The 21822-nt window shown below is 52.2% G+C and overlaps 1 protein-coding gene across 8 annotated transcripts; it reads right to left on the reverse strand.

Moving 5' to 3' along the window:
• Positions 1 to 108: 108 nt before the first annotated feature.
• shank3b (SH3 and multiple ankyrin repeat domains 3b) lies at positions 109 to 19930 on the reverse strand. 8 transcript variants are annotated; one of them, XM_062483718.1, is made up of 25 exons: positions 19621 to 19928; positions 15265 to 15474; positions 14911 to 15114; positions 14708 to 14779; positions 14464 to 14572; positions 14196 to 14347; positions 12291 to 12458; positions 12046 to 12162; positions 11887 to 11964; positions 11461 to 11527; positions 10968 to 11199; positions 10699 to 10868; positions 10327 to 10440; positions 10133 to 10208; positions 9923 to 10005; positions 9307 to 9431; positions 9055 to 9187; positions 8715 to 8795; positions 8586 to 8609; positions 8229 to 8359; positions 7991 to 8084; positions 6924 to 7444; positions 4458 to 5803; positions 4155 to 4184; positions 109 to 3232 (listed from the first exon to the last, which is right to left on the reverse strand). In XM_062483718.1, exons 2-25 carry the CDS (start codon positions 15445 to 15447, stop codon positions 2653 to 2655), a joined length of 4890 nt encoding a protein of 1629 aa, XP_062339702.1. In that variant the 5' UTR covers positions 15448 to 15474; positions 19621 to 19928; the 3' UTR covers positions 109 to 2652. The 8 variants fall into 8 exon arrangements, with proteins under 8 accessions (XP_062339702.1, XP_062339703.1, XP_062339705.1 ...); XM_062483719.1 differs by having other exon boundaries at positions 6924 to 7423; positions 19621 to 19927; XM_062483723.1 differs by having other exon boundaries at positions 3100 to 3232; positions 4136 to 4184; positions 19621 to 19930.
• Positions 19931 to 21822: the final 1892 nt, after the last annotated feature.

Here is a 21822-nt window from a genome sequence, read left to right on the forward strand (position 1 = left end):
CAAAAATAAGTCAGTTGTTAACCAATAGGACAAATAATATCACGTGTCTCTTCGGAAGAAATAGTTTCGATATCATTTTTTAGAGGGGGTAACACACTAACACAACTATGATAGTAAATATGAGTTTATTAGAAAGTTTGTCACACAGTTGAACACACCAGGTCTAAGCGATGTGCTTCCCGGGACGCGGATAAATGGCTCTTTAATATGGAGGAAAAGAACCTCAAGTAAGAATAAAACAGATATTCCATCACCAAGCGCTTACCGTCACACTGAAACTATACGTATTTATTTGCCTAAAATACAAGTAATTTGACTGAATTAATGGAAATTCATCGAAAGTAAGACATTCACACACACATCATCATCATTATCATCTTCGTTGTCACTTTCAGCTGATCGAAAAACAGGTTAGAATGTTTACAATCAACCGTGCTGTTCTAACTAACTCCCTACGTTCGGCAGAGGGCGCTCGAAGTAAAGGAAGCGGAAATGAACAAACATCTAAATTGATACATTCCGATGTGATTGTCAAGGGAGGGGTTAAAAAATTAACAAACCAAAAATAGTAAATATATCATTTTTGAGTTCATTCGGGGGCAGGCTGCTTTGCAGTGCTGGTATTTTTGTGTTCAGAGTTGTCCGTCGGGGTAGGAAGGTGGAGGGAGAGAAAGGTGTTGCCAAGGTTTGTTATTCTACCTGGGTCGGTACCGTGAGTGCTCTAGGCCGGTAGACGGTTCTGGAGAGATGAGAACACGCGATGCTGCTTATTGCATGTGATAACTATGTTCACAGTGTCCTTTCACTCTGCTAGACGGCATCCTCACCCATATCACACACCAGTTTTAGTTTCGTTAAAAAGTACATTGATGTGTATGTAACTCTTGATTGATTGACTAATGAATAATTTGTTTGATTAAACCGTTCCTGTCCGATTGGTTGACTATGATTGGTTAGGGAGGTGACAGTGACCAGCTCTAGCAGGTCACAGAAGGCTGGGGGAGGGATCACCTCGCCCAGGTTCAGGTACCTCGTTCAGGTATAGGGTTTTACACCTTTTGATTGGGCAAGATAAACTAAAATGTTGAGATTGGACTATCTGACTGAGTCAGCGGTTGTTTTCTGTTTGGATGAAAGGTGAGTTTGGAAGGGTGAGGGTTGGAAGGGTGAGGGTTGGAAGGGTGAGGGTTGGGTCCGTTTGGTGGTTGGTCCAGTATGGCTTGGAAGTTTCTGGTTGTTTATTGTTGGCTTGGAAGTGTTCAGGGGAATTAAGGAGGTGGAGGTGGGTTAGGGGTGGCTTAGGAGGGTGGAGGTGGGTTAGGGGTGGTTTAGGAGGGTGGAGGTGTTGGGGTTATTAGAAGGTGTCCGGTTGTGTTGGGGTTAGTGTAAGTCTGTACACATGGCTTCAGTGAGATATAGCACCAACTGCTGTGCAAAACCCTCCCAGATAGGGAGGCCTCCAGCCAGGGCGATACGCAGGGTCAACCCTCCCAGAGAGGGAAGCCTCCGGCCAGGGCGATACGCAGGGTCAACCCTCCCAGAGAGTGAAGCCTCTGGCCAGGGCGATACGCAGGGCACAAACTGGCCCACGTATCGACATACATCACTGTTTACATTAGAAATCATGGCTGTCAGCAGCGTTGTGTGCATTGCTTGAGGCTGGTACTAAAACAATAACACATCAGTCTTACATAAAGACTCAGACTGGTGCTGTGAGGGGCACGGCCTGCATGAACACACCCACCAACAAACAACCAAAATTGCCATTAAATAATCACTAAATTGTAGTTAAATTCTTAAATTGAAATCATGAATAAATCGTCATGAAATCATTGATACCTTTGAGAAGGATTTGATAAAATCTCAGTTAAATATTTGATAAACGTTCAAAAATCATCTATAACTACATTAAATCAGTAATAAATCTCCATTAAACCTTTAAGTCGTCAACGTTGAGTGTCCGTCACTACCAGAGGAAGAGAGGGTTCAGATGGACCCACAGCGCCACCTGCTGTGTGGAGGTGGTACTACAACTCAGTTCAGAGCTGGCAGGTTGAGACCCAATAACAGGTGAAAAGGACTCAAAATACAAAACACACTCCTTGGAAAACAGGCTTTCGGACATACACACACAAATGTACACACACACACTCACATTAAGTGTTCTAGAGTCTCCCTGTCATTCAAATGAGGGTGTTTAAACTCCAGAGGGTTAATATGCTTTCATATTCATAACACTTTACAACTTATGAGTTAACACAACTTTCAACATATCCACTCATTAACCAGTATGTCAAAGATTAAAAAGTAGATTTTTATAAATGGTAAAATATTGAACTATTGGAGATATTGAGATGGAGGAGGTATTTTCTTGTCTCGACACTCGACTCCTTAGGAAGCTGTCTTTGGATCGCAGTCCTTCTCCACGCGATGTGGTCAGGGGTCAGGGTAGGTCTGGGTTCCAGTCTCAAGACTGGGATCAGGGTCTAAACTAGGTTCAGGATCTTGTTGGAGCTAGCAGGTCAGGGGTTAGGCTTCAGGGGAGGTTATGGGGTCAACGATCTTTGGGTCAGGGTTCAGTGGGTTATGAGGTCAGGGTTCATGGAGTTAGGGTAAGCGGTTAACAGGTTCAAGGGTCGGGGTTCAGGGGGTTCAGCTCTCGAGCAGCTGCCTTAGCGCCCTCTCAATGTTCATGCGGTGCCCGACGCGTGTGACCCCCAGCTCAGCGTAGTCCTCCTTGGTGAGGGCGGGCAGGTGCGAGCCCTCGATCTCGTGCTCCTGGAAGCGAGCCCGGTGCTCCGCCAGCCCCACGCTCTCCAGCCAGTCCCCCACGTCGTATTTACTCCACAGGGCCAGGGGGCGCTGGCGCCACGGCCGGAGGGCCAGCAGGGGGCCCCCCAGGACGGGAGAGGGGCAGGGGGAGGCGTGGGGGGAGGGGGAAGGAGAACGGGAGCGTGTACGGGCGCTGGCGCTGCGCATCACGAAGCGGACCTCCTTGGGTTCGGACGGCAGGCTGAGGCTGGAGGACTTGAGGATGGTGTGGTGGTGGTGGTGGTGGTGGTGGGAGGGGCTTATCCCAAAACCCCTCCCAGGCCCCAGGGCCTCCGGCCTCTCAGAGGAGGGGGAGGGGCTGCGGCGCGTCACCGGGTAGCGACTTCCTGGTCTGACAGTGAAGGTGGTGCCATAAGCCCTCTGGGATATGGTGTTTAACTCCCCCAAACTGCTGAACAACCTGGGAGGGGGGAGGGGGGGAAGGGGGGAGATGAACGACTTGAGTGAATACATACAACGGTCTGTCACATGATACAGGAAGCAGAGAGAATGTTAATGCTGGGGTAGTAGAACCCCCTGTTTCACCTAGTGAGGGCACAGGGGGCAGTTAACACTGGGTGAGAGGGGGCAGTTAACACTGAGGTGAGAGGAAGGGCAAGTGGGATAGTTATATCCTTGGTGCTCTCCTGGTCAGAAAGGGGTAGTTGGTCCTGGCCAGGACAGGGGCAAACTAGTTAAACACGGTTAGCAAAACTATACTAGTAATGTTAGAGTAGTTTGGCTAGTTAGGGAAGTTAAACTAGTTAGAGTAGTTAAACCAGTTGGGCTACTTAGCCTAGTTGACAAAGTTAAACTAGTATGGTTAGTAAGGTAAATTTGGTTAATTAGCTTGGTTAGCACAGTTAAGCTAGCTAAAATATCTTAGCATTACATAGTAAAGCAAAGTTAGGCTAGTAAGGGTTAGTGAAATTACACATGTAGTGTAATTACTAGCGTAGTTAGTTACGTAGTTAGCTACCAAGCTAAAATAGTAGTAGCCTACCGCTAGTTATACTAGTTAGGGTAGTATGGCTAGTTAAGCTAGTTAGACTATTCAGGTTAGTATGGCTAGTTAAGCTAGTTAGGGTAGTATGGATAGTTAATCTAGTTAGACTATTAAGGTTAGTATGGCTAGTTAGGGTAGTATGGATAGTTAAGCTAGTTAGACTATTCAGGTTAGTATGGCTAGTTAAGATAGTTAGGGTAGTATGGGTAGTTAAGCTAGTTATACTATTCAGGTTAGTATGGCTAGTTAAGCTAGTTAGACTATCCAGGTTAGTATAGCTAGTTAAGCTAGTTAGGTAGGGAAGAAGGTGGTGTTTACCAGCAAGCTAAAAACCTACGCTTTACGGTCTCCATTGTCCTGGTCACATCTGCAGGAATACAGGGAAACACACACTAGTTAACCCACCTTGTTAACCCATATTAGTTAACATACCTGGTTAACCCATACTAGTTAAATGGACTCGAAAAGAGTAGTTAACCTTAACTAGTTGTCTGTTAGTTCACCTATTTTAGTTTTGACCAGTTCCCCCCTCAAATTCCCCTACACTGCCTTCAAGCTGTTCTGTGAACTTGCATCTGCTATCCATTTGCCTACAGTGTAAAAAACAAGCTGTGATTGGCTGGCTGGTGATGACACCTACCTGGCCCCGCCCACCGGCGACCTCCTCCCAGGGTCAAGCAGCGCAGGCTCCTCCCCCAGCGAGTGTGTGTCCTTACTGAGCAGCTGCAGCCTTGAGGCCAGCTCCAGCCCCTGCCCCCCCACGGCCTGGGGCCTCCCCTCCTCCGGGCTGCCCTGCCTGGGCCGCCTCTCACCCGTGTCGCCCCCCCACAGCTTGGAGCGGCGCTGGAACAGGTAGCGGGGCGGCCGGCCGGGGCTGGAGCCGCTGGAGGGCAGCAGCTCGCTGTCGGAGGACTGCTTGAGGAGGGGGTCCCTGAGGGCGGAGCGCCCCCGGCCCAGAGGGGAGCGCAGCCGGGGCTTCAGGCCCTGGGGGTCTGGGGGCCCCCCGGGGCTGGGGGAGGAGCTGGGCTGGGGCTGGGGGGGATCTGGAGAGGGCAGCGGGGGGAGGCTGGGGGCGGGGGTGTCCAGGTGGGGGTCGCTGGCACTCCTGTCCTCCCCCTCCTCCACCCCCGAGTCCGGGGCCGACTCCCCTCCGCCTCCCCCCACCTCGCCAGGCTGGGTTCGCCGTGGAGACAGGCTGAGGGAGGCAGAGAGGGTGGGGGGCGGGGACGCAGTGAAGCCTGGGGGCGGAGTCACCAGCCCGATCCTACGAAGCTCCTCCCTCGTCTCCTCGTCACTGGACGACAGCAGCGCGGGGGGCAGGGTCACGGTGTAGGCCCCGCCCTCTTCCTCCGAGCTCCCCACTGTTAGGCTCCGCCTCCTCTCCACCTGACGCTGTGCCTCTATGTGCACGGGCGCCTGGGTCTCACTGGTCACGCTGATGGTCACCTGACTGATGGGCAGGGGCAGGGGGGAGGGCCTCCAGCGCTCGGGGGAGGGGGCGGCGGGGGAGGTGGCCCCGCCCTCCGTCTCCGGTCTCTCCACCTGCCCGTCAAGGAAGAGGGGCGGGGTTATGTGCTTGTGCCGGGGTTCGGGGCTTGTCTGGGGGGGCGTGGTGCGTTTGTGACGGGGTTCTGGGCTCGGTGTGCGGGCGGTGAGCGCTCGTTCCCGTGCCGCCAACGCCAGTGCCAGCGGGGAGGCGGGGTCGAGGGGCTTGCCCGTCAGCGGGTGCAGGAAGGTGGAGCCCTGGGGGGAGGGGGAAGGGGACAGCACCGGGATTGGTGGAGGCAGCTCCCCCAAGTCGTCCATGGAATGTGATTGGGTCAGGAGAATAGGAGCTGAGGATTCTGATCCCGCCCCCTCCACAGACAGGAAGAGGGAGGAGCGTCGGCCCTGAGGGGGCGTGGCCTGGATTCGAGCTCGCTCAGAGAGCACCTGCTGCTGGTATAGCTCCGCCCTGCTGGGATTGGCTCCTCCCCCTTCCTCCACCTAGATGGATGGAACAAGACCTTCCTCATCATCATCATCTTCACCATCATGAAAATGTGAGTTTGTTTAAAAATGTAAAAGGAAAACTAGGACTACATATAATACATGAATATGTATCACTAATTCATTTAAATATTCAACAATTTATTCATTTGTTCACTCATTTTTGTGTTCATCCACTCATTCATTCATCCACTCATCTATGGAAGCAAATCAGTGACAGCATTTTTTTTAAGCATTGAGTACTTAATATTTAAATGTAAACACCACCGAATTTGTTGGATTTGAATTCACCTATTTAAATTGAACAAAATTCAGGCTGCTCAAATTTTTTTTGTGAAATTCTTATCCCAAAAATTAGAGGCAAAAAACGTTTTGCCCCAAAACATTGACCTTTTCAATCCGAAGAAATCCAAACCGAAAAAATTTTGAGGCCAAAAATTTTGAGGCTAAACAAATAAGCGGTCGAAAAATTTGGTCGGAAAGAAATCTGATTGCAATATCTGGGATACAAAGGTATTGCTTGGCTCCAGCTACACCTTGCTATCTCTGGGGCTCTGTATGTCTGCCTACAGCCACACCTGGCTGAGAGGGGCCTGAGGAGAGAGGTCTGCAGTTGGACACTTCTCCAAGAAGTGAGATGGTTCCATTGCATTCAGGCTCGATTGCCTTACCTATCCTTGGTATCCCGGATGTTGCAGATTTTGTCAGATGTCAGATTTTTGGGGGATTTTTTTGGCTGTAATATTTTCAGCTCAAATATATATGTAAAAGAAAATTGGGATCTGAATTTCACCATTCGAATTTGAGCAGCCTGAATTTTGTTCTATTTAAATTTCTACAGCTTGAATTTTTTAAATTAATTTTTTTGGATCAGAATTTTACTGTTCGAATTCGAGCAACCTGAATTTCTCAACCTTGAATTTTTGGATCAGAATTATTTTTTATTAATTGAATTAAATTCCTATTCCTATTCAAGAGGTGAATTAAAAACCAACAAATTCGGTGGTGTTTAAATTTCAATATTAAGTATTCAAGGCCTTTTAAAATTCGAAACATGTCACTGATTTGCTTCCATACTCATCCATTCATCCGTTTATGTGTTCAGCAGCAGTCTGACCTGCAGCTGTTTGAGCAGTGGAGACTTCCTGCGTTGGGGCTTGCTGGGCGGAGCCTGCTGGCCCACGTTGGCATAGGGGTTCTCCACCGGCCGGCCCCGCCTCCGACGCTCCAGCACGGGGTGAGAGGTCAGGGGGGCGGGGGCGGGGTCGGGGGCGGGGCCGGGGGGCAGCAGGGCGGGGGAGTCCTGGAGGATGATCATGGACCGCGCCTTCCTCTGGCGCTCTGCGTGGGCGTGGCTCCTCGTGGGCGAATCACAGGCCTCGTGCAGCCTAGGCTCCGCCCCCGGTTTGAAGCTGGAGCGGGCTAGCTCCGCCCCCCGGACGGGCGGTGGAGGGGGTAGAAATGCGGGGGGAGGGCCGGACTCCAGGTAGTAGGGGGAGGGGGGAGGAGGGGGCGCGGTCTGGGGAGGGGGCGGAATGAAGCTGTCCGTCATGGAGGAGCTCCGCGGAAACCGGTTCTCTCCAATCAGAGCAGAGATCCTGTCGTCTTCTGGAGCGCCTGCAGGGGGAGACAGAGTAGCTGCAGTGGAAACGAGGAGAGTAGAGTAGAACACAGTAGAGTAGAACACAGTAGAGTAGAGCACAGTAGAGTAGAGCACAGTAGAGTAGAACACAGTAGAGTAGAGCACGGTAGAGTAGAACACAGTAGAATAGAACACAGTAGAGTAGAACACAGTAGAATAGAACACATTAGAGTAGAACACAGTAGAGAAAGATGGTTATAGTATAGCAGGGTAAGGGTAAGCACAGAGTAAAGTGCAGCAGAGTAGAGTAGAACAGGTACCAATATATTAGAATACAGTAGATGGTTTTGGAGGACAGGAGATGGTTGTGGAGGACAGGAGATGGTTGTGGAGGACAGGAGATGGTTGGGGAGGACAGGAGATGGTTGTGGAGGACAGGAGATGGTTGTGGAGGACAGGAGATGGTTGGGGAGGACAGGAGATGGTTTTGGAGGACAAGAGATGGTTGGGGAGGACAGGAGATGGTTGTGGAGGACAGGAGATGGTTGTGGAGTACAGGAGAGGGTGGTGTTCCTGGACTGGTGTGATGAGGATTATCTCACCAAAAGACTTGGTCCTGGACATGCCTCTGGGCAGCTGCATGGTCACCTTCTCCAACCCTGCAGGCACAGGCATGCCCTGCCTCTCAAACAGGGACTGGAGCACACACACGCAGGGAGAAGAGAGATTGTTGTGAGGAAAAGACACTTTCCTAAAATGTTCAGTCCGACAACCCATTTAAACATGTATGTCCACCTCCTCCCCCCAGTTTGACTAGAAACAGAAGCAGGAAGGTCCTACGTTGATCTCTGCCTGGGTGATACGCCGGCTGGTGGGCCGCTGCTTCACTGTGGCTGCCCGGAAGTCCGCCTCAGAGGGCCGGGTTCTCATGACCACTTCCTGTGTGCCCGCCAGCATGTCATCCAACTTCTCTGTGACACAAACACCACAGGGTGAGAGGATGGAGAGAGGGAGGGATGGAAGCTTTTCTCAACACTCAGATCAAACCTCACACCGATACTGTAACACACAACACTGTTCACAAGCTTGGCAGTGCGGCAGACCAGACAGTCTTCCTCCTACTCAGACCGCTGACTGCAGACTAGACAGCAAGACTAGACAACAAGACAACAAGACTGACTGCAGACCATAACTCACCCACTCTCCTCCTCCTGGCTGATGCTTACAGAGAGAGAGCAGATTAGCATCTATCTGACCAGTGTGTGTTTGTATGTGAGAAAGTGTGTGTGTCAATGTGTGTGTGTGTCAGTGTGTGTGTGTGAGCACCTATCTCCTCCAGCTCGGCGGTCATGGACTTGGAACGCAGCGTCAGGGAGGTGCTGGGAGCTCTCCTGGGAGGGGGCGGGGCTAGGACAACACAGCAGGGGAAATCCCTTACAGTATGCCACAACCAATCACATCACAGGAAATCCCTTACAGTATGCCACAACCAATCACATCACAGGAAATCCCTTACAGTATGCCACTCGTCTTCTCTCTCTCACTCTCCCATTTAACACACAGTCACACTCACACACTTTCTCTCTTTTTCACACACACAACACTCTCCTCCATCTCACACATTCACACACACACACACAGTACCCCCCCCCCCGTGGTAGCGTACCTTTCTTGCGCAGCAGGTGTGCGTCAGGTTTGCGGGACACAGACACCACCTTCATGAGCAGCTGACTGCCCCCCTGTCTGATCAGACTCACCACCTGTCTGTGGCCCACCTTCACCACATCCACCCCGTTCACCTGCTCCCCCCCCCCCCCCCCCCCCCACACACACACACACACACACACACAGAGGGCCCCTTTGTCAGACACTTTAACAGGCTGAATATCTAGTGTGATGGTGGAGGGCGGGGCCTTACCTCAATCAGGAAGTCCCCAGTCCTAAGCCCCGCCCTCCAGGCCACGCCCTCCAGGTCAACAGACTCCAGGTACTGCAGGGCAGGGAACGCAGGGGTGGGGGCAAACTCCTCGATGGGGGTCTCGGCTACACACACACACACACGCAGGTACACACACACAAGCAGGTACACGCACACACACAGGTACACACACACACGCAGGTACACACACGTAGGTACACACACATAGGTACACACACACAGACACACACACATGTACACGTACACACAGTTGATGCTGACTGAGTTGACAGAGAGCTCTTGACTGTCTGCTGTTGCCATGGTTACTCGTGGGCACATAGATGGGGATGCCACAAAGTCCAGATGCACTCCTCTCCTCTCTTCTCCTCTCTTCTCCCCTCTTCTCTCTCTTTTCTATCCTCTCTTTCTTCCTTTCTTTCCATCTCCTTCTCTCACAGTCTTTCCTCGTTCTCTTTTCCTTTTCTCCATCCCTCCATCCCTTTCTCCCTTTCTCACCCCTCCTCTCACACATTCCCTCTAACTCCCATCTTCTCTCTCTATCCCCCCTCTGAATCACCACTGTTCTCTAACTCCCCCTCCCCTCCCCTCCTCTCACCTTTAGCTCCTCGTAGCACAAAGCCAAACCCTTCGCTGTCTCTCTTCTGCAGCACAGCAGTCTTCTCCTCGATCACATAGTCGCTGTATCATGGAGACACATCAGGTACACACACTATAGATCTGCTCTTTCCTGTAGGACCTCTGTGTGTGAGCGTGTGTGTGTGGTACCTGTAGGAGGTGTGTGTGTGTGTGTGTGTGTGTGAAGTACCTGTAAGAGCTGTAGTTGTCGTAGGATCCTACAGTGTAGTGTCTGAACAGCCTCTTGGTGCGGTCCTCTCTGGTCTCTGCTCAACACACACATCACCCAGGAATCCCACTTCTGAGTGTGTGTGTGTATGAGTGTGTGTGTATGAGTGTGTGTGTATGAGTGTGTATACATGTGTGAGTGTGTGTGTGTGTTACCTAGACGTGGGTCATACTGCCTCATCTGGACCTCCTCTACACAGTCAGCAGGGAACCATCCGGTCCTGCCCTTCACAGAGCCCTCCCAGAACCCCCCCTCTCCTATACTCAGGACTAGGGGAGGGAGGGGGAGGGAGGGGGGAGGGGGGAGGGAGGAGGGAGGGGGGAGGGAGGAGGGACAGAGGAGAGAAAGTGAGATGAAGAGCATGATAGAATAAAGGAAGATTAAGTGTGTGAGGCAGGACAGGAGCGGCTGTTGAAACAGAACTGTGTACAGTCATGAATAACCAGCCTTCTAGCCATGCATGTGAAATGTGATTGGACAAGCAGAGCCAAGATGATGTCTGATTGGACAGAGGGAAGGGGGCTGACCTTTGACCCTCTCCCCTCGGTGCAGGTTGATCTCCCCGGTGCCCTGGGGTGTGTGTGAGCGCGTCACTATGAAGGTGCGTCCAGGTACCGCGCTGTACAGCCTCCTCTTCTTCCGCGGGCTGGGGGGGGAGGGGGGGGGGCTGGGCTCCTGTTGTACCTTGCCACTGGGGCTACACACACACACACACACAAAGATACACACTTAGAAAGACACAGAGACAGACACACATCGTCTGTGTGAGTGTATTTGAGTGTGTGTGTGTGTGTACCTGAGTCGGCGTGTGTGTCTGCGCAGGCTGTGTGAGTCGGCTCCTGGGCGGCTGGGCGTGGTCTCCAGGCTGTGGAGGGAGGGGCCAGGGGACGTGGAGGCGGGGCTCTCCAGGGCGTTGTCACTGGCTGAGCGAATCAGAGAGCGGGGAGAAGACAGGCCACTCCCCCCTGCAGCTCTCGTTCCGCCTCCTCGCCGGCGCTTTGTGTAGGACGGGCTCTCCCTGAAAGGCACTGAGACACAGGAGCTGTTACTCACCCCACACACCTCACACACACACCACACACCACACACAGACACAGACCTCACACACACACCACACACCACACACAGACACAGACCTCACACACACAACACACCTCACACACACAGACACAGACCTCACACACACACCACACACCACACACAGACACAGACCTCACACACACACCACACACCACACACAGACACAGACCTCACACACACTCACAATGAGTGGAAGATGGAGGACTCACCAACGTCAGATGTCTTGTGGATCTTGATGATCTCTGCCAAGTCAAAGTTCCCTGCTATGATGGCGACCTGGACACACACCACACACACCATACACACATCATACACACACCACACACACACCATACACACATCATACACACACCACACACACACCACACACACATCATACACACACCATACACACATCATACACACACCACACACACCATACACACATCATACACACACCACACACACCATACACACATCATACACACACCACACACACACCACACAAACATCATACACACACCACACACACATCATACACACACCATACAAACACCATACACACACCACAAACACACACACTATACTAAACATACTGTATACTTTGTTCTAGTTTTATAGAAAAATGCAGTCTGGTTGTTGAAGTTTTTTTTTACCTGAAAGGCAGTCTGGTTGTTGTAGTTTTTAATGTCTTTGTTAGCTCCACGGAACAGTAGAACCCTTGCACAGCCATCCTGCAAGATTAGAGGTCAAATCACCTGGCCTGTTTGTGTATGTGTGAGTGTGTATGTGTGTGTGTGTGTGTGTGAGGGAACCTGATTGTAGAGAGCACACAGGTGCAGTGCTGTGTTTCCTGATGCATTCTGGGAGCTCATGTCCGCTCCGTAGAACAGAAGGTGCTCCAGGTGTTGCACGTTACCATGACGACACGCCTACAGACAGACCGGGTGTAGGCGCAGTGAAACATGAAAAATGGGGCCCTATAACTTAAAATGTGTTTAGTGTTATGTGAGTGTGTGCGCGTGTGCGTGTGCACGTGTGTCTGTGTGTGTGTGTGTACCTGGTGCACCTCCTGCCAGCCGTTCTCGTCGCTGCTGCCTATGTGTGCGTGGTCCTGCAGCAGCAGCTCACAGCAGTACGGGTCTCCTCCCACCATGCTGCTGTGGTACAGCGGGGTCAGGCCACGGCTGTCCTTGTAGTCCGGGGACGCGCCCAGGTCCAGCAGGGTCTGAGGGAGGGGGACAGGGTTAGGGTCTGGGGGGACAGGGTTAGGGTCTGGGGGACAGGGTTAGGGTCTGAGGGAGGGGGACAGGGTTAGGGTCTGAGGGAGGGGGACAGGGTTAGGGTCTGAGGGAGGGGGACAGGGTTAGGGTCTGAGGGAGGGGGACAGGGTTAGGGTCTGAGGGAGGGGGACAGGGTTAGGGTCTGGGGGAGGGGGACAGGGTTAGGGTCTGGGGGGACAGGGTTAGGGTCTGAGGGAGGGGGACAGGGTTAGGGTCTGAGGGAGGGGGACAGGGTTAGGGTCTGAGGGAGGGGGACAGGGTTAGGGTCTGGGGGAGGGGGACAGGGTTAGGGTCTGGGGGACAGGGTTAGGGTCTGGGGGAGGGGGACAGGGTTAGGGTCTGGGGGACAGGGTTAGGGTCTGGGGGGACAGGGTTAGGGTCTGAGGGAGGGGGACAGGGTTAGGGTCTGGGGGAGGGGGACAGGGTTAGGGTCTGAGGGAGGGGGACAGGGTTAGGGTCTGGGGGGACAGGGTTAGGGTCTGAGGGAGGGGGACAGGGTTAGGGTCTGGGGGGACAGGGTTAGGGTCTGAGGGAGGGGGACAGGGTTAGGGTCTGGGGGACAGGGTTAGGGTCTGGGGGAGGGGGACAGGGTTAGGGTCTGGGGGACAGGGTTAGGGTCTGAGGGGACAGGGTTAGGGGTCTGGGGGAGGGGGACAGGGTTAGGGTCTGGGGGAGGGGGACAGGGTTAGGGTCTGGGGGGACAGGGTTAGGGTCTGAGGGGACAGGGTTAGGGGTCTGGGGGAGGGGGACAGGGTTAGGGTCTGGGGGAGGGGGACAGGGTTAGGGTCTGGGGGACAGGGTTAGGGTCTGGGGGGACAGGGTTAGGGTCTGAGGGGACAGGGTTAGGGTCTGAGGGGACAGGGTTAGGGTCTGGGGGAGGGGGACAGGGTTAGGGTCTGGGGGACAGGGTTAGGGTCTGGGGCGACAGGGTTAGGGTCTGGGGCGACAGGGTTAGGGTCTGGGGGACAGGGTTAGGGTCTGAGGGGACAGGGTTAGGGTCTGGGGGAGGGGGACAGGGTTAGGGTCTGGGGGACAGGGTTAGGGTCTGGGGGAGGGGGACAGGGTTAGGGGTCTGGGGGAGGGGGACAGGGTTAGGGTCTGGGGGACAGGGTTAGGGTCTGGGGGAGGGGGACAGGGTTAGGGTCTGGGGCGACAGGGTTAGGGTCTGGGGGACAGGGTTAGGGTCTGAGGGGACAGGGTTAGGGTCTGGGGGAGGGGGACAGGGTTAGGGTCTGGGGGACAGGGTTAGGGTCTGGGGGAGGGGGACAGGGTTAGGGTCTGGGGGACAGGGTTAGGGTCTGAGGGAGGGGGACAGGGTTAGGGTCTGGGGGGACAGGGTTAGGGTCTGAGGGAGGGGGACAGGGTTAGGGTCTGAGGGAGGGGGACAGGGTTAGGGTCTGAGGGAGGGGGACAGGGTTAGGGTCTGAGGGAGGGGGACAGGGTTAGGGTCTGGGGGACAGGGTTAGGGTCTGAGGGAGGGGGACAGGGTTAGGGTCTGAGGGAGGGGGACAGGGTTAGGGTCTGAGGGAGGGGGACAGGGTTAGGGTCTGAGGGAGGGGGACAGGGTTAGGGTCTGAGGGAGGGGGACAGGGTTAGGGTCTGGATGGCCCAGGGACAGCAGGGTCTGGGGGGTGGAGAGGTTTAGTGTGTGTGTGTGTGTGTGTGTGTGTGTGTGTGCTCACAGTGAGAGCCAGGGCGTTCCTGCAGAGCACAGCTCTGTGCAAGGCGGTGATGCCATCTCTGGTCCTGAAGTCCAGATGAGCTCCTCCGCTCCGCAGAACCTTGATGAGGTCAGCGCACGTCTCCAGCTGAACCGCCAGGGTCAGGGGGCACTCTGCTCACGCACACACACACACACACACACATGTAGCGTTGATCTGTGGTCACTTTGGATATCTGTGGGTGTGTAAATGTGTGTGTAAATATGTGTGTGTGTGAGAGAGCTCTCACCCCCAGTGTCTGCATCGTGGAAGTTGGGGTCCAGACCCTTCTCCAGGAACCTGGACACCTTCTCCAGGTTCCTCTGGTGCACGTACTCCATGAACCTCTTCAGGTTGGCCTGGGACAAGCACCTCAGTGTTAAGAACAAGGCTAGTAGCATGCTGTCTTCCAATGCTAAGGCTAATTGTATGGTATATATCACTGGTAAGGCTGGCAGAGTATTCCAGTGCTAATGCTAGTAGGCGTGTCCTACCTTGGTGTGCAGCTTAGCTAGCTGCTTGTCATCCACATAACTCTGAGTGTAGACACGCCTCTTGTAACGGAACTGAAACCAGACAAGCAGGATTGTAGGGTAGTGTGTAGGACCTAGTATATAGGGGATAGGGTTGGGCAAGGTATGACAGGGCAGGGGTGTTACTGGGGGCAAGGCAGGGCGGGGCAGGGGGGTAGATGTACCTCCAGGTAGGGGATGGGGGTTATTGGGGGGAGGGGGTACTCCTTCAGCAGGCGTTCCTCGTCTAAGAACTTCCCAGCGCGTCCGTTGAAGGCTGGCTGGAAGAGTCCGTAGTTCAGGACGTCCGCCAGGCTCTGGGTCAGAGTCACCAGGACCAGCTGCTTACTGCTCCACACTGCTGCATCTGGGTCTAGCCGAAGACACTTCTGCTCTCACGCACACACACACACACATGCACGCACACACACGCGCGCACACACACACACACACACACAGTGTATGAATATAGAAAGAGTGAGGGTTGGGTTAAGGTTCAGGGAATGTGTGTGTGTGTGTGTGTATGAGTGAGTGCATACTGTCTGTTGCAGGTCAGGGATTCCAATGCGGATGACGATACTGTTTCCAGGGGGGTCGTCAAGGTTATCTGCCCCATCGTCCCTGGCGACGTTGGAAGCGAGCTGGTTGCCGTTGGTAGCGGCGTGTGTTCGGGGGCGGTCTGGGGGGTCATGCTTGGCGTCAGCAGCCGGACTCAGAGGCATGGGGTCTGTCACTGTCCACTCACAGCCCTGCACACACACACACACACTCAGCACCTGCACACAGGACGCACCTACACACAGCAGTGTCCTACTGTAGTGTACAACAACAACGTTCTAGAAAACTTTGAAACCAACAGCATTCTAGAATCCCCATCACAGCAGCCTCAGAACCCTGAAGAGCGGAACTTTCACTTTACTCTAGAAGCGGAAATTCTAGATCTCTGCGGAAGCCAGAGGGAATCCAGAACTTTCTCAGCCCTTCTGGCCCACTGCTGTGTGAAGACTTGTCCTGTCTCAAACTCTGATAACAGCTGCAGTGGTGGAGGAACCATGTTCCTGCCCACTTGCATGACTTCACTTCCTGTTATTCACTAGGAGAACAAAGTGCCACCCCAGGCCTGCGTTCCAGCGCAGGCTGCGTTGTACTGTCTCCTCTGTCCTCCTCCCCTCCTCTAACAACAACGTCTGCGTTCCAGCTCTCTCTCCTACAGAGCGACGTGCAGGGGGGGCGTGCAGAGGGGGCATGCAGGGGGGAATTGAAACTGCAACCTTCTTGATCTGCAGTCAAATGCTGAGCTATTTAGATCTTGAACGCATTCCACTGAATGAAATGATCCCACCTGCTTCTTCCTACACCCCCCCCCCCCCGCCCGTGTCATTCTCCTATCTGCTGAGACACTGTCGCAATCAGAGCACAAGCTTTCACAAGTTGTGAGTGGTTGTCATGGAAACTGGCAAAGAAGGGAAATTCAGGGAATCCTGTCCCTCCTCCTCTCTGCAGTTTACTGAAGATCCGCCCAGCGCTGTGTCTGCATTCCCCCAGTTACTATGGTGACGCCACACTCTGCAGAATTGTTCTCACTATAAATTATACCTGCAGAAAATCGAAATTTCTCCAGCCCCTCACACACAAACACAGATGCACACACACACATACACACACACAGACATGTTCAAAAGTCATAGTCACCTGTATCGTGCCAATCACATGAAAACGAGCCGCCTTCACTAATGTTTCTACTAACTAGTTCACCTGGCCTGTCCTACTCTGGGCTGAATCCAAAATCTCTTGGAATCTACTTTATCACGCTTTAGAATGCTTTCTGTTCTAGAATGTACTTGTCTGTTCTAGAATGTACTTGTCTGTTCTAGAATGTACTTGTCTGTTCTAGAATGTACTTGTCTGTTCCAGGTTCTGTTGGTGTCTGAAGGCCTTCCAGAGCTGGTGTGTCTGATGTGGGCTCTGGGCAGGACTGCAGCTCCTCACAGGGAGGAAACAGCAGAGGAAACTCACTTCCTCCTCACCCACCAATCCCTCGCTTCCAGACACTTAACCCCAGCCAATGAGACGTCCGAGAGCGCATGTCCCGGGTGGGATGGCCAATGGCGTGCTGTCTTGTGTAACAATGTGACATCCTAATATTATATCTCATCCTTGGCCCTGATCAACCCCACCTAGACTGTCTAAATCTGTCTCCCTTCCTCACCCTTCCTTTCCTCTCCCCCCCTTCACCCTCTCCACCCCCTCCCCTCTCTCCCTCCCTTTTCTGTCTCTCTGTCTCATAGGAGACTGTGTGGTGGTCTGAACACTTCCAGAAAGTTTCCCTTTGCACACATAGACACACATACACACATAGACAAACAAACAAACACACACACACACACACACCCTTCCAGAGAGCAACCCTTCCTGTTTCCTGCCTCTGTTCCCGTGGAGACGGATGTTTAACAGGAAAAACCAAAGGAGCTGCAAAGCCAAGATAACCCCCCCCTCCTACTCCTCCTACACACACTCACACGCACACACACTCACTCTATCTCTCTCTCTCTCTCTCTGTCTCTCTCTGTCTCTCTCTCTCTCACACTCACTCACTCACTCTCTCTCACACTCACTCACTCTATCTCTATCTATCTCTCTCTCTTTCTCTCTCTCTCTCTCTCTCTCTCTCTCTCTCTCTCTCTCTCTCTCTCTCTCTCTCTCTCTCTCTCTCTCTCTCTCTCTCTCTCTCTCTCTCTCTCTCTCTCTCTCTCACACTCACTCACTCCATCTCATACTCACTCACACACTCACTCTTTCTCTCACACACATACACACTGACACACACACTAACTCACACACACGTATAAAGTTATGGAAGTGCAGAGGAATGTATTTTCTAACGTGCTACTGCTCTTCCCCAGGTTGTTACCATAGTAACCAGAGACCTGGTTTGGCTGTTCATCAAACAGAACAGTAGCACTGCCTAAAGTAGCAGCTGCTAGCACAACTTGCTATCATAACCTGCTAGCATAACCTTCTAGCATAACCTGCTAGCATAACCTGCTAGCATAACCTTCTAGCATAACCTGCTATCATAACCTGCTAGCATAACCTTCTAGCATAACCTGCTAGCATAACCTGCTAGCATAACCTTCTAGCATAACCTGCTAGCATAACCTGCTAGCATAACCTGCTAATACTACCTGTTAATCTGCTAACCTGCTAGCATCCTAGATACCTGGTAACTAATCCTATTCTGCTGACCTACTAGCTAACCACCAAACATAGTCCTATATGATCAACTAACAAGGACTACCAAACCAATTTACAAGGCATAACAGTCAGTTAGCCAGCCCTAACTAATGCTACTAAATAGCAAGTCCTACCTATGCTACTAGTTAGTTAGCCCTACCTACACTACTGACTAGCAAGATGTACCTACACTGCTAGCTAGCTAGCTATCCCTACCTATGCTCCTTTCTAGCTAGCCCTACTTCTGCTACTAACTAGCAAGTTGTACCTAAGCTGTGAGGGGAAAGAGAGATTTTATGTAACTGGAGTGGAGATGAGGCGTTGCCATGACACCACAAAGAGACGACATGGAGAGTGACTGGATCTGACACACACTAGTACTGAACACACACACACACACAGACTAGTACTGAACACACACACACAGACTACTACTGAACACACACCCATACTAGTACTAAACACACACACACACAGACTAGTACTGAACACACACACACACAGACTACTACTGAACACACACCCATACTAGTACTAAACACACACACACACAGGCTAGTACTGAACACACACACACAGACTACTACTGAACACACACACAGACTAGTACTGAACACACACACACACAGACTAATACTGAACACACACACACACACACACACACAGACTACTACTGAACACACACACACACAGACTAGTACTGAACACACACACACACAGACTAGTACTGAACACACACACACACAGACTACTACTGAACACACACACAGACTAGTACTGAACACACACACACACACACAGACTAGTACTGAACACACACACACACACACACACACACACACACACACACACACACACACACACACACACACACACAGACTACTACTGAACACACACACACACAGACTAGTACTAAACACACACACACACAGACTAGTACTGAACACACACACACACAGACTAGTACTAAACACACACACACACAGACTAGTACTAAACACACACACACACAGACTAGTACTGAACACACACACAGACTAGTACTAAACACACACACACACAGACTAGTACTGAACACACACACACACGTAGTGAATGCACACACTCACACACTCTAGTCAACAACACACCGACATGATTACAATGAGTGGTTTGCAAAATAACATAAATGAAACATCCTTGATGCCGATTTGTCACTTTGTTTGGGAGGAGGAGAGGGGAGGGGTGGGAGAGGACAGAGGAGAAAGGATGCATTTCAGAAAATAGTTGAGAAGAGAGTGTGTGAGGAGCAGAGAGGTAGGAGAGGAGGGAAAAGAGGGGGAAGAGAGGAATAAAAGAGGGAAGAGTGTAGGCGGAGGAGGAAGAAGGGAGAGGTTTGTGTGGGCGAGAGATTTACAAGAATCTACAGTCACGACTGCAATCCGGAAGTCAAGAAGACACAGGTATGGCAGGTGACACACACACATGTGCACACATAACCCAGACACATGCAAACACATGTATGCATATAAATACTTTCCCCATCTATCTCCCTACATCTCTCTTTCAACATTATAATCTCTCTCTATCCATCTCTCAATCTCTCTCTCTATCCATCTCATCTCTCAGACACACGCGTGTTCAGAATGGACACGCGTGATCAGATCAGAAGCAGGACTCACCCAGAGCAGCAGAGACACACAAACTCCATCACCGGATTCTCACTCCTGCGGACTCGTGAGAGCGAAGGAAGAAAAGAGGGTATGGGAGGTAGAAAGAGAGAGAGAGGAAAGAGAGAGAGAGGAAAGAGAGAGAGGAAAGAGAGACAGGGATAAGGAGGGGAGAGGAAGGGATAGAGGGAAAAATAAAAAGTAAGATGGAGGGAGAGAGAGAGGAAAGAGATGGAGAGAAGGTGGACAGACAGGAAAGGATGAAGAGCGAAGGCATAGATTGTGCTGTTACTGTATGACAAAAATGCTCGATTCAGCCCACACTGCAACCATGACACACTGACTGTGTGTGTGTGTGTGTGTGTGTGTGCATTGAAAGGCTGTCTCCCACTCCAATGCGTGGGCCCGACCTACACCAATCTCTCTTTCTCGATCCCCCTCTCTTTCTCTCTGACACTTGTTCAGGCTTCTCAGTAGCAGTAATGGGGGGGGGGGAGAGAGGGATGAAGAGGAAGTGAGAGAGGAGGGGATAGATGGGGGGGAGAGAGAGAGAAAGAGAGAGACGAAAAGATGGAGAGAGAGAAAGAGAGGGAGGAAAAGATAGAGAGAAAGAGAGGGAGGCAGAGAGTCTGCCAGAAATGGGAAAAGGAAATGCTTGGCACAGAAACAGAGGATGTGAGGAGAGGGAGAGAGAGGGAGAGAGAGGGAAGGAGAGGGAGGGAGAGAGGGAGGGAGAGGGAGAGAGGGAGAGAAGGAGAGGGAGAGAGGGAGAGAGGGCGAGAGGGAGAGAGAGGAAGAGAGAGAGAGGGAGGGAGGAAGAGAGAGGAAGGGAGAGAGAGGAAGAGAGAGAGAGGGAGGGAGGAAGGGAGAGAGAGGGAGGGAGAGGGAGAGAGAGGAAGAGAGAGAGAGGGAGGGAGAGAGAGGGAAAGATCGAGAGAGAGAGGGAGCGATAGAGATAGAGAGAGGGAGGGAGAAAAAGAGTAAGAAAAGGGCTAACATAGCGTGGGAGATGGGGGAGTGGCCCGTTGCTATGGAGACGTTATAGAGACAGGCATCTCCAATCAGCTGTTCTGATACAGTTCCTGTGGCATGATGGGAAAAAACATCAGTAATGTGACTTTACGGCACTAAACCACCAACGTGGGTATTAGTAGATCCCCCCGGAGTTAGCTTATAAACATCACACTATACACACCGCACTATACACACCGCACTATACACACCGCACTATACACACCGCACTATACACACCGCACTATACACACCACACTATACATACTATACACACCGCACTATACACACCGCACTATACACACCACACTATACACACCGCACTATACATACTATACACACACCGCACTATACACCGCACAATACACACTGCACTATACACACCGCACAATACACACCACACACACACAGGCCTATCCACTGTATTTAGATAGAGAGCTCGCTTTGGTGATCGCTCCATGGATGATTCCAGACAGTGTTATTTTCCCTTCCGAACAAAATGACTCATCTTTCATTAGTAGTTAGCTTTCACATTCAGGAGAGATAAATGAATTGAAAAACTCCTCATTGAAGAGGTGTGTGGAGGGCTGGGTGGGTGTGTGGAGGGCTGGGTGGGTGTGTGGAGGGCTGGGTGGGTGTGAGGAGGGCTGGGTGGGTGTGAGGAGGGCTGGGTGGGTGTGTGGAGGGCTGGGTGGGTGTGAGGAGGGCTGGGTGGGTGTGTGGAGGGCTGGGTGGGTGTGTGGAGGGCTGGGTGGGTGTGTGGAGGGCTGGGTGGGTGTGTGGAGGCTGGGTGGGTGTGAGGAGGGCTGGGTGGGTGTGTGGAGGGCTGGGTGGGTGTGTGGAGGGCTGGGTGGGTGTGAGGAGGGCTGGGTGGGTGTGTGGAGGGCTGGGTGGGTGTGTGGAGGGCTGGGTGGGTGTGAGGAGGGCTGGATGGGGGTATACACCAGAGCTAGGTGATGTGAAGTGTTTTGACTGGAGAATGACCGTGGTGGGTCGATGCTGCACCCTGGTGGACAAAACCTGCATTCAGAATGATGTCATCATGCTTCCTTAAAGAGGGATTTGAACTTGTGACCTCTGGTTCTGGACCTGAGGCTGTACTTTCCCCTGTCATGTATATGGTGTAGGTTTCTAGTGTATAGATATGTTTAGAACACCACCTTTTATAATGACAACTAGGCTTGATGCTTTTATTTATCATGG

The sequence above is a fragment of the Osmerus eperlanus genome, chromosome 17 (genome assembly GCF_963692335.1).
Source record: "Osmerus eperlanus chromosome 17, fOsmEpe2.1, whole genome shotgun sequence".
Taxonomy (NCBI): domain Eukaryota; kingdom Metazoa; phylum Chordata; class Actinopteri; order Osmeriformes; family Osmeridae; genus Osmerus; species Osmerus eperlanus.